The sequence below is a fragment of the Thrips palmi genome, unplaced genomic scaffold (genome assembly GCF_012932325.1).
Source record: "Thrips palmi isolate BJ-2018 unplaced genomic scaffold, TpBJ-2018v1 HiC_scaffold_15, whole genome shotgun sequence".
Lineage (NCBI taxonomy): Eukaryota > Metazoa > Arthropoda > Insecta > Thysanoptera > Thripidae > Thrips > Thrips palmi.
The window spans coordinates 9,384,617-9,397,174 of record NW_023144624.1 but is presented as its reverse complement, the minus strand read 5'-3'; the positions used below and the strand labels follow the sequence as shown (position 1 = coordinate 9,397,174).

At 36.8% G+C, this 12,558-nt stretch overlaps 1 protein-coding gene across 15 annotated transcripts in view; it reads left to right on the top strand.

Moving 5' to 3' along the window:
* Positions 1–12,447, top strand: part of LOC117641726 (serine/threonine-protein kinase MARK2-like) — a 51,543-nt gene extending 39,096 nt beyond the window's left edge. For 10 of the 15 annotated variants that reach the window (XM_034379294.1, XM_034379292.1, XM_034379291.1 and 7 more), the window contains 5 exons: positions 846–977; positions 1,856–2,095; positions 7,797–7,829; positions 8,789–8,897; positions 8,989–12,447. In XM_034379294.1, the coding sequence (XP_034235185.1) occupies positions 846–977; positions 1,856–2,095; positions 7,797–7,829; positions 8,789–8,897; positions 8,989–9,207 (733 nt within the window). In that variant the 3' untranslated portion in view covers positions 9,208–12,447. The other 5 variants (XM_034379298.1, XM_034379297.1, XM_034379293.1 and 2 more) reach the window with 5 other exon arrangements.
* The last annotated feature ends 111 nt before the right edge of the window (positions 12,448–12,558 follow it).

Here is a 12,558-nt window from a genome sequence, read left to right as displayed (position 1 = left end):
CCTGAGAAGGCTTCAAAAGGGGAGAAAAAGGTGCGATATAGAGGAAGAATGTGGTAATTTGAACGTAGGACAGACGTAGATCATGTGCAGCATTTACAAGCTCAGAATTAGGAATTTGCCAGGCACCCTGTTAATGAGATGTTGGTCAGGGAAGAGAAAGCATTTAAACACCACAAAACTTAACAACCATCAAAGAAAAAAGAAACTTTAGCTTCAGTCTTATTTTTTTGGCATGGACTCTATTGTCAGAATTCGATAGGCAGGCACCATTTGCATGTTCAAGATCTTGCTGTACACATTTGGTCTCTCCTGGCACGGCTTCTTAGCTTAGCTGAGGACTGTGACCAACTCTTTTCTTTGACATTTTTTTAAATCTTAATTAATTTTACTTTTATTTACTGTCATGTGATATGATTTGCCTTTTCAACATCTATCGTAACTTAGACAATTATCACTAGTAAAATTTCCATTTCTTACAATCACTTTTACACTCCATAGTAGCAGAATGGGAGAGTGACAAGTATTGACATTTCTTAGAATGTAGTACATGCTTTACTGTGGCTCTGTTCGGAATACTGGAGCATATCTCATTTTGAAATGTCTCCTGTTGAGGCACCCAAGTACGCACTTCCCTGTAAAGTATATATTACATTGAAGGAAACTTTTCTGTCAACCTCAATTGTTTTAAAACACTAACTTTTTCGAGCATCAAGTCTAATAACAGTTCTCTGCGGGAATGTTTGGGCATGGCGCATGGCCGTGAGCCCAGCTTTTATAAAACCTATCCTACCCTACCCATGATGTGTGTGACGCTTTGTCCCTGACATGAGCCGTCTTGTTTGTAGCGGACAGGGGGCGGGCGACAGCCTTTCTGTCAACCGTTCTGTGAAGGGGCATATCAAGTCTGCCAGCATTTCAACCTCCGGCCGAACCGACCACTCGAACCTTGACCAAACTCTTGATACCTTAAGGCAAAGGTAGTATGCTGCGCTCTGCTCTGCTCTGAGACATTGCGCTGCTTTGCAACCCAGCTTTCAAAAAAATGAATGCTATTATTTTTGTAGTTAGGGCAGAGTTGAACTTCTGTACCATAAAATGTGTAGTTCTTGAATTAATAACTGTAGCTTTTTGATCTGGTTGTCCTGTTCATAAACAGAACATGTAGAGTATGAAAGAAGTATCTATGTTGTTTGTAGAGTTCTCATGTTTTAAAAGAATCGAAACAGATGTCTTATTCTTTGACAGTGAAGTCAGTACTTTTTTATCAGTTATGTTTCATATTGTTACTCATTTATTTGCATGTTTAGAAGTGTAGAAATTTTCTGAACTTGACATCTCAAGTATTTTGGTATATTGGCTGTATTCAAGGAAGTCTCACTCATGTGGTAGAAGTAGGTGAAAATTTTAGGAGCGTTACCTCTACAGGCTTTTCTTTTCTTTAGTCTACTTTCATATATGTTTGCTCTATATATTTTTCTGGTTTTATTGTCAAGTAATCAGTGCTTGGCATAGAAAAGGCAAAGTGGTTCTTTGTCAGCTGCAGGAGTATCACATGGCTGCACTTTGCCTAGCTGTTAAAAACATTTGGTTCCTATTCCTTTCCTTCCTTTCCTTTCCTACCCTCTATTGTCTTTGATTGAAATAAGGGATGAAAGTGTGAATGGCTCTTCATTGAAAATAATCAGTTGAAAGTGAATTGAAATGTAGCATCTATGTGTGGTTACACAGTTGCAGGTGATGCCTGTAGAGAGGACTCTGTAAATTACACCTTGCATGTTGATTTAGCTGATTGTCTATGTTTCATGACCTCCATTCATTTTCTTAATTGACAATGTGTTTGCTTGTGTGCTTACAGCAGTGTGGTCACCAGAGGACCTCCCGTTTCTCCTGCTGTTGGCAACCGAGCTCAGCAACCTTTCCCTAGAAATGTGCCAAGCCGATCGACGTTCCACAGTGGTCAGAACCGGCCCAGAAATCACACGGGGTCTGTGTCGGCATATGGTGCTTCCCCTCTCCAGTCGCAGGATACCTCTGCCATCCCTCATGGCCGCACATCATCGTTCTTTTCTAAGCTATCGTCAAGATTCTCCAAGCGGTGAGTGTTATTCAAATTTTGACTGCAACTTTACCAACTTTCCCCTACTTAAACTCAATAGCCAACAGATTTTCTTTTTTCATTTTTTGTTTCATTTTTGTGGAATACCTATCTTTTGCCAGATGTGCATAGGTATTGAATACCTAAATCATCTCATTTCCTTGATCAACATCTCAGTTTGATTAAACCCTAATTCTGGAAATATTCCCTTCTAATTTGTAGTGTCAAGTCTTTTGGCTGTTGGTTTTTTGTGGACAATTCATTATGGTAGGCTGAGGCTGATGCTGAGAGCTCACTAACTCATGTATCTGAGAGACGCGTGTGATTAGAAGTATCTTAGATGCATGGCAAGGCATAACCCTTTTGTCACACTGGAAAATCTTGCTTTCCTTAATTTTGCTTTTTTTTTCCTTGTAATAAGTTGCATTTGCACAGAGTTAAAATGCTTCACAATATTACCAAGTATAGTTTCTAAATTGTTTCTCTATCTCCAAGGGAAGTTTATAGTAGCACACATCAGTTCCCTCCAAAGTCAAGCAAGATTAAGCCATGTGATCCCATCATTTGGCATATAAGGCCTAGGCATTGCATTTGTTTCTACTTAGCTAGTCACTAAAAATTTCAGCCAAAACAAAACAAAACCGAATTTTTGTCAGAATTGTAAGTTTTGTCACTCAGTATCTGTTGCTTTAAGACTTTCTGTGGTTGACAGTCCGGTCTGCCTCATTAAGCTACACAACTTTGTGCTGTAATTCTCATTTTCATACCAGACATTTCAATGAGTCAGCTAGATTGAGATGTGGTTTGAAAGCACTTGCCCATCTTAACTTTCTACACTGCTTTTTATTTGCCACCGTACTTTCCCACCGAAAGTATGAAGTGGTCCTTATATGCCAATATACAAAAGCTCCCCTACACTAAACTAACTTTCAGGCTATAGTCCAGGACCCGTCTGTCCCCCCTGAAATAATGTGAGGCCAGTCATGGTTGCATAGTTCAAGACAGTTCTTACATCTGACATAGTTCCCTTTTATGGTTTGACAAAATGTCTTTTAGGTAGAGAAAAGGGTCTTTTGGGAGCTGTTTTTTTTTTTTTTTCGTTTTTTTTTTTTTACCCACTTCCTTATCTTGAAGGAAGATTATAAAGTTTTATTCCAACAAACTTTTCCTTTGGATAATGTTTGGAGCAATAATGTGATAAAATTTTCTTTTGTGATTGTAGAGTTGTGACGCGTTTGTCTTCTATAATTGGTAGCATATCAATTTACCATTAAGTTAAAGTATCATTACAGTGGCATTCTTTTTCTTTGTGGGAATGCAGGTTTTCTTTTCCTTTCAAGAACTGAACGAAGTGCATGAAGTGAGAATGTGAAAAAATCGACTTCTCAGAGGATGTTTCCATCTACGCGTCTAGGGCAACAGAAAAACTGACAACGCAGGCAGCATTAGTTGTAGATTTGGTCATGGAGATGCACAATGATTTAACTTAATGGTTTATAATGCTTTGATTGTTGAAGGGTTTTTCCTTTTTTTTCCCCCTTTTTTTTACCTTTGTGGTTTATTGTGTTAACATCATCCTCAAGAACAGAGACCATTGTGAAAGCTTTGCTGTTACGTTTAATATAAAGAATGCTCTTTGAGACTTTGACTTAGATGTATTGCTTCTTTTCTTTTTTTCTTTTCTTTTTTTTTATCTTAATTTAAAACTTAACTCATTGTGCATCTCATTTGTACTTCCTTCCCATAAAGTTTTCACTATGTGTAGAAATGCATTGCTGTTATTTCTTAATATTTTGAATGGTGCACGCTGCTCATGTTTTGTAATCCTTCATTAACACGTTCAGTGCGAAAAATAGTGCAATATTTTTACATTGATGAACGGAACATATTTTTCGTTCTGCACTGATCATGTTATTTATGATGGATGTGTACTTTGGAATAACTGCTTCATGCGATACTCTGTGAAATCTAAGTGTGAGATGCAGAAGTCTTCCTTGTGTCGTTGACAGCATCATCTGCTTTGGTAAAATGTTGAAAAAGAAAGAAAAAGAAAAAGGAAAGGAATAAATCATCTGTAGAAGCTCTTTTCTTTTTGTTTTTACTTTACTTTTTAAAATAAAATATTAAGAAAGATTTTTTTTTTTTTTTTTTTGGAGTTTGTGCAAGCAAGGCTTTCACTGGTGGTCCCTGCTCTGAGGGTTGGTTTGTCGGTGTGGCTGGTGGCACTGAACACATCTGACAGGCAGTGTTCTCTGCTTGCGTTCAGGACCTAATGGATCGCCATTGCCAATGGGCCGCTGCCATGCTGGGTCGCTGGCTCTGCGCTCTGTGGCCCTCCCGTCCGGCAGGCAGGCACCGGCCCCGACACCACCTCAGAGCAAACCAGCCTGCTACGCTACGCTGCTACGCGCCACGCCCTACATGCAGACGAACCAAGTGGTGTGCGTGTTGTGTTGTGTGGGTAGGTGTGTTGGGATGCAGAAAAGACAATGCAGTGCAGCAGCATGACTTGCAGACTACCTATGTGAAGCCAGAATGTGTTCAGCTCTGAAAAAAAGTGATATTTGTGTATATAAGAAATTTTTTTGTGTACATATTCGGGTCATTTGCAAGCTTGTTGCAACCTGTGCACACCTTTCACATCTGTCGTGTCCTTAATTTGGTGTGAGCGGAATCAATTGTGGTGTGTCTGCTGCTTCTTTGTGATTATTCAGATATTGTTGTTATATTGTTATAAGTATTTTTTTATCGAGTAAGAATAAGTAGAAACTATTTTTTCCCCCCTTTCTTTCTCTCTTTTTTGTGACTTGGTAAATTTCTGAAGGCTGAAAATTTTCTTCGACCTAGACAGCAATGTTTTTATTTTTTTTAAATGTGCCAACCTTTCTTTTACGGGAAGGACTTTTTCATTTAAAGAACACACTGAATTAACAGTTTTGGCGGGTTTAAGTTGATAAGTGTTGAGAGCTGCTGTATTCTACCTCAGTAAAATTTGCCTTACTTTTTAGCATTACGTTTGTCCTGACAGCTGCAAACCATCATTACTTACCTCACTTCATTTATGTTAACGACTTTTCCTGGTAGTTAAATTTTTTGAGACTATTTGAAGGTGTGCTATTATCAGCCAATTTTATGACAGTATTCCACTGATACTTTAAATCATAAATTATTTTAGATTGTGGTGTTAAGTTCAACTGAAAAGACTTATGTCCGTGGAGAAATTGGTGCACCAAACAATCTCTTTATGTTGTGTAGTTGTCCTACTTGTTATGTCTCTTTGTGGAGAAAGAGAGAGAGAAAGATGTTTTTATTGAAAGGGTAGTTAACATTGTTCATTACAAAGTAGTGAGCGTGTAAAACTTGCTACAAGTATGTTTTAATATGGGTTTTGATGAGCTGATTTTGCTTTCGTGTTAAAGTCCCCTGAGTATCGCAGTGCCTTAATATTGCTATATTAGATCAGATTACCTACCTAGAGCTCTTTCAGTGATGTGAAAGAGTAAATGTTTGGCAGCAATGCATTTCTCCTTTTATTTTTGGGCAATCCTGGTTGGCATTATCCTGATAACTGTTAAATGACGTCTGTTCCTTAGAAGATCAAAGTGAAGTTTTGAACACACTTCTGCTCCATTCAGTTTTTGACTGGGAGCTTTTTATCGATAGGCTAGGATTTGATACAACACAGCAGAGATCTGTACTTTGTGCCTTCTTTGTATAAATGTTCTGACACGAGGAAGGTTTAAATGACTGACCTTTAGCGCTTTCCTCACCTTTTTTCCAACTTCTTTTGTTCGATTTTTCTTATCTTAATTTGTTATGCTGTTTGATGTATGTCCTAGCCTTGTCAATTATTGAATTATGACTCGAGTGTAACACCCCCTGGTGATTGGCTCCTGCTTATGTCACCAGCTTTCGTCTGAGTCAGATGTGTTCCTGATGCATGGAAAAACAATCTCTTTTTCTATCTCTATACTGCCAAGTGAGATAATTTTGATTTATAAGCTCAGAACAATTTTTTATTAGAATGCACAGAAACATCATCTCTTATGTGTATAGAATCATCTTCAGAGTATGTCTTTACACATTTAAAAGTATTACACAAGCAATGTGCAAAAAAAAGGAAATCTGTGTCTGTCTCTATATTCCTTTGTAGAATACTTTTTGCATAATACTCTAGAGAATTGAAATTGGCAGGCTTTGATCAGAAGTATATAGACTGTACTTCAAGTGTCAACACTTGTTTTAATTATTGCAACCTGTATTGTGTCCATCTTTGAATGGTCTGCTGTTTTAAAGCATTTTAAATTCCACTTTAATTGTTTGTTCTTTTTCTTTTATTTACCTTGGTCATTTTTTGAATTAGTTTTGTTTGAAGATCTAGTCAAGGGACTGCTGCAGCTGACTTTTAGCTGAGGTAGTCATGGTGGCTTTTTTACTCTGAAAAGTCCTTTGGGCTAAATGTATCAACTTATACTTTTTCAAATTGAAATAAAATTCTTGCATGTAAATGATTTTAAATGCCCTCTTTCCTTTTTACCTTAGAGCATTCTGTTTTGACTCAATCATGTGGTGTTAACATGTTAATAAAAGATGATATTCACTTCATTTGTTTTCTGCCATAATGAGGAAACCTTTGTGTCCCTATCATTATCAATAACACCTTGCTGTTTAGTATGGACCTGATGTTAGATGTTACTATCACTTATCTGGTTTTCTCAGCACCTGGCAATATCACAAATAGCTTTGGTAGCTTTTACTTTAAAAATTCTGAACAATTTATTCCTTGCTCTAAAGTGACTCAATTTTCTTTATCTATGTGGCAACAGGTTCTGTAGTTTGGTTTGCTGGCTAGAGCTTTGCTCTTGTCTCTGACTCTCGCCTGTGCCGCTATAATCCTGTGAATGCTTGCTTCAAATAAAATGATAGAATCTCCAACTTAAATTTAATCAAGATTGTGGTTCTTGTTGCGTAAAAATATGTTTTATAAAGATGCTACCAAGCAGCCTTTAATAAAGAAAAGAAAAGAAAAGAAGCACTTAAAAGGTGCATTGCATCAAACTCAACTACATCCATGTAATTTTTCTAAAGATGCCTGTTGGAAACCTTTATATGGTGTGACGCTCAAAACATGATCTGTTTGTCCCTTCATCCTACTAGTTTTTGCAGTAATACTTGTTAAGGTGGTTTTACCCTCAACTCGCTTTTCAGAAATTTCTCTAATCTTCATTTCTCAACAAATAAGTGAGTTCATTTTGTTTTTGGTTTTCTTATTTGCACCATGGCTGGTTTAACTTCTCTCCATTTGGGAAAAACATACCTCTCCTTTTGTTGCCCTATAGTTATTACCCCATCCCCTCAGGTACTATTTTGCAGTGTAAGATGGTGTATGAAAGGCATGTCTTAATCAAATATGCGGTATTGGTTAATTGCCATTTGTAGTGACATTTTTCCGCTTTAAATACGATACTTAAATCCCAGCACTACTGCAACATACTGTAGTGTTCTATTGTCTCAGCTTGCTTGGTATTTGGTTGTAACGTAATTTGACCCCATAAAAGGTGTTGTAGTGATTTACTAAGTTCAGGATTTTGCCTCACTGTGAATGTTTGCTCGGTCGTGTGTGCATTTGTGTTTTGCTCTTGCTACTATGTGTTTGAATGGAATTTTTATATTTGATTTTTCTTTTATGTTTTAATTTCAGCCCCATGGATCCGCCTCCTAAGCATTTAGTTAGGTATGTCTTAGAATTGTGACCTTTTTTTTATTTTACTTTGCATGTTTCTTATTGACTATTCACCATCTTTTGCACATGGAATGGAAGTGCATTAGTGATTTTAACTATTAAACTATTGGCATCTTTCTTCACTATCCATTTTTCTCTCTTTCTGTCAATGCATACAATAATGGTTTCTTGACCTAAGGGACATTTGGAATTGCCTACTAGTGAACCACCTTTTGTCAAAATCTCTATCATAGTCTCTTAGTCTCTTGCTAAGTGAACCATAACTTCTAATATATATTTCTTCCAATCCATTTTTCTGCCTGAAGCGGCTCTATTTTGTTCTTTTAAGATGTTTCTATTTTTACTGCAATAATAATCTTGTTGGTTTCCAAAAATACTATTCTGCTTTGATGTGGTAGTCCTTATGCTGCTTCTCGATTTCAGTTAAAGCTGTGTACTACTTGTGTTCATGGTGGTGGTAGATATTGTCTATTTTGAGCCAGTATTTCAAGCATGAGCTTCTGCAGCATACTGTGTACTTTTTAAGTCTTGCAAATTATAGGACTAAGGGATAAATGTTCAGGATTTGTTAGTTTCTTTTTTATTTTTCATCTGTGATTTGACCACAAATTAATACATCGTAAGGTGTAATTGTTCGAGTGTTTCTTGGCGTTATTCTGAGTAGGCTGGGACTCCACACATACCAGGTGTTGGTTCTTTCAGCTATCCACTTATCCTAAACAGCTAGAGAAATGTAAAGAAACTGGTTCTGGGCTGTCTGCATCAAAATTGTTTCTTTGAATTTTCTCTCCTTTCTTTGTATATCTTATGGTAATGGATTTAGCCACTTATAAGAAGAAATATGACAACTGCAGACCTTAACCCTTTCTGTAGAAATTTTGGCTATGAGGTGATGGGATGGTGGAAGATAGACATTCATTATTTTGATTGATTGTTTTCTTTCTCTTCAGTGGTGCAGTAAATGATGATCAAGCCAAACCACGCTCTCTAAGATTCACCTGGAGTATGAAAACTACGTCATCCAGGGACCCAAATGAAATCATGTCAGAAATTAGAAAGGTAAAAATGATTGTTCATTCACATTTGTTGCTTTTTAATCTTTAAAATCAAAATTGAATAATTTTTTATAAAACTTGTGTTTTTATGTTAGGTGCTGGACGCCAACAACTGTGACTATGAGCAGCGGGAAAGATTCCTTCTTCTGTGTGTTCACGGAGACCCAAACACAGACTCCTTAGTCCAGTGGGAAATTGAAGTGTGTAAACTTCCTCGACTATCTCTGAATGGTGTTCGTTTCAAGCGCATATCTGGAACATCAATTGGCTTCAAAAATATTGCATCCAAGATAGCTAATGAACTGAAACTGTGACTACCTGTAATGGAGGGGGAGGCAGATGAAGAGAAGGCAGAATCACCTTCACCTTCTCCTTGTGTGCCTTCCCCCCTCCCTTCTTCAAATGCCTGACAAAGGGTTTCGGCTCATGAGCGGGCTGGTTGGATTACAAGGCTTCGCCAACTCCTAAAGCTACCCACTCGTGGCCGTTGTCAGGAATCGCATGAACAAGCTTCATGAAGAAGCTTGCATTACCAGAAAACATTGGAATAGTTCGCTCCCAAACACCAATTGTAAGACTTGTTTCTCTCGCCTGTTCATATCTTGTCTCCCCATGTCAAATTTATTGTTCATTTTACTTGGTTCCCAAATATGGTTTTGATGGACATATCTCCCTCCAGAAACTAATTTTTAACATCTAAATTCTCTGAAGCCTTCCCATGAGGACATAAATGTTTCAAGAAGCATTACTAAGCCAATCCGCGAGAGTGTTGTGTGCCCAATATAAGGTGAAGCCGCTCAAGTTTATGTCTGTTCCTGTTTTCAAAACCAACATGTGTAATACAAGTTCTGTAGCATTCGTGATTAAAAAACGAATGAAACAAATCTTGTCAATTTGTACAAAGCAAAAAAAAACTCACTGTAAATAGCTGTCTTGAGTTTTAATCAGTGAACAAATGATAAAATATTGGTTTGGTGGAAGAAGTATGTACAGTCTTTGCAGTCTTCTTATCTATTCAATAGTCCCCTAGGAATAATTGTGAATCAATATGAAGGAAACTGACAGTGTTGACCGGGCAGCATTCAGTGTGCTGGTGTAGGCTGTTAATTAGCTGAACTTTAAGTCTTGTACAAATGTATAGACATTGTATTGTTATGTCCTGTGTAAATCCTATCAAGTTGAGTATGTGTTTCTTGCATTGAGAAGATTGTGGTAGCTTTCATATTCCTTTAATTTCACCAGATGATAGATCATGAAACTCATTTAATTATGAATAATTACGTAGTCATTCATATATTTTCATTTAGCATGGTTCACTTTTGTCAAAATCATGGAATTTTGTGCCTCTAGGCCAAATCTTAGAGGTGTATTTACAATGTTGTTCACTTTTGTCTGTTCGTAGAACTGAAATGACAATGTAAGACAAAAACTTGCGTGAATATTGAAATGTTATTTGCATGCTGCCAAATGGTCTGGCTGTCCATGAATTTCATTATGCTTTTTTCAGGAAACAAAAATGTAAAGTTTTAGATTGGTTCCACAAGTGGTTTCCTTACAACCAATGTGTTCAGTTTAAGTTCCTGTGGGATTTGGTTAGTGGCCTCAAATCAGCATAATGTTATTTTGAACGGCCCCCAAGTATCTCTTAGTAAAGCTCATGACATTGTACCCTGCATATATTAACATTTAACACATTCAATTCGAGAACTGTGGTTCTTGTTTTGGAGTGAACATGTTAATTTGTGTATATTTTAATTTGGTTGTTTCTGGTACTTAATCATGAGGTCATGAGTAGAGTTAACAGTTTGTCAGTCAGACAGGACAAGAAAAGTTATGTCAATTATGTGTACCTTACTTGGAGTTGAGAAAGAACATGAAACATCTCTTCCTTCATGCTCCTGACATAATGTTTTTTCTTACTGTTTGTTCGCATACTTGACATAGCTTACTTGTATTTTATGCTAAATCTTTAATTGGATACATTTAATTGGAACTATGAGAAGCATGAATTTTCTGTGGAAAAAGAAACTTTGTTTACCTCTGTAAACCCTCATTAATTTATATCCTCAGAGGCACCACTTTTATTTTACTGTCTATCAACTGTTTTTTTTTAATCTTTTTTTTTTTTTGCATAAATTGCTTTGAGCTTTATTTTCACAAAGAGCTGATTGATTATTTAATGCTTTTACATTCAGGAGTGCCAAGCAGTTGTTGCATCAATTTACAAGTGACTTGCAGGGTCATGGACTTAAAAGCAAAATCCCCTGCATTGATATGAAACAAAACATGTCTGTTTTCTGCTTCCCCCCTCCCCCATTTTTGTAACATCCCAGACTGCACTGCTTGCCATCTTTTAAGTTAAAGGATGTGTATTTATGTTTAAAGTTTGTAATGAATTTCATATCTTTTGTTGGATGCTTCAACATGAGATGGAATGCACTACTATTGTGAAATAGTAGAGCCAAAGCCTCATCTCTTTGTATTATTTTTCTTTCTTTAATATTTAATTTCTTGTAAATATTTTAAATTTGTGATCTATCTTAAGCAATCAGATAGATGGCCTGAGAGAAGTCTGGATGCTTTTTTGTTGCTGCTCTGTTGTCATACCCCTCCTATTCTTGAGTCCATATTTGTGAGAATCTGAGAGTGGGAATGTATTATTATTTTTTATTATTGTGTTAACTCCTTAAACTGTTTGCACGCTGCGAAAATCCATTGTGTTCATTCATACTTTTGATTCATTCTATTTGGATAGTGTTTTTAAACCGTGATTTTATACTTGTATAATAATTTTATGGCATCCACAATAATTTGACCTGTACATGAATGAATTCGAAGTTGTGATAGTGATCCAAATGGGTTTTCTAAATCAATTTTATAACTTCTTTTTGTTTGTTTGTTTCTAGTGCCTTTTATTACTCATTTTTGGCGCAATATGACAGGTGGCTGGCAGGGCACAGTCGTGTGATAAACTGGAATGACCCTCTTGTTCTGCCCTGAACTTCCACAGCACAGCTGTGAACTGAAGCACTCCGGTTCATAGATCCTGTACTAAATTTGATTTGCTTTACAAGCTTATTTCTTTGACTCCAGTTTTGAGTTATTTTGTACTAGCTGTGGTTTACAAATGTTCTATCATCTGTCTGTGATTGTCAAACTGATTACTCATCTCTCCATCTGTGATACAAATGTTTAGGTAGTATGTGTGGAAGAGAGGAAAAGGCCTCAAAACACTACATTTTTAAAGAGCCCATGCTATGCCGTTACAGCTCATTTTAAGCGCAGTATTACCTTGGTAAATCTTGTTTACAGTATCGTTTCCATGTTATGTTTTAATGTAGAACTCTACCTATTTCTTTCGGCAACTGCCAAATCTGGGTACAGGCCAACAAAATGTAATTGTGGAACACTTATACTGAAACATTGGAGAAAGGACAAGGGACCATAAGCATACTGAAGAGATGTCTGGTACTGAAGAGAGATGTGCAAAAAGTGTTTATACTAAACTTGTCCTAACAAGCAAATAAAAGAATGAAGATATAAAATTAAGTTTATTTGGTTGAGTTATTATTTAACCTGCCGCACCAGTACCTACATTTGGTTCCTTTGGCGCAGCAAGCTGAATGTCCATGGGCCATGGGATTACCTTGAACAAGTCAAGGAAA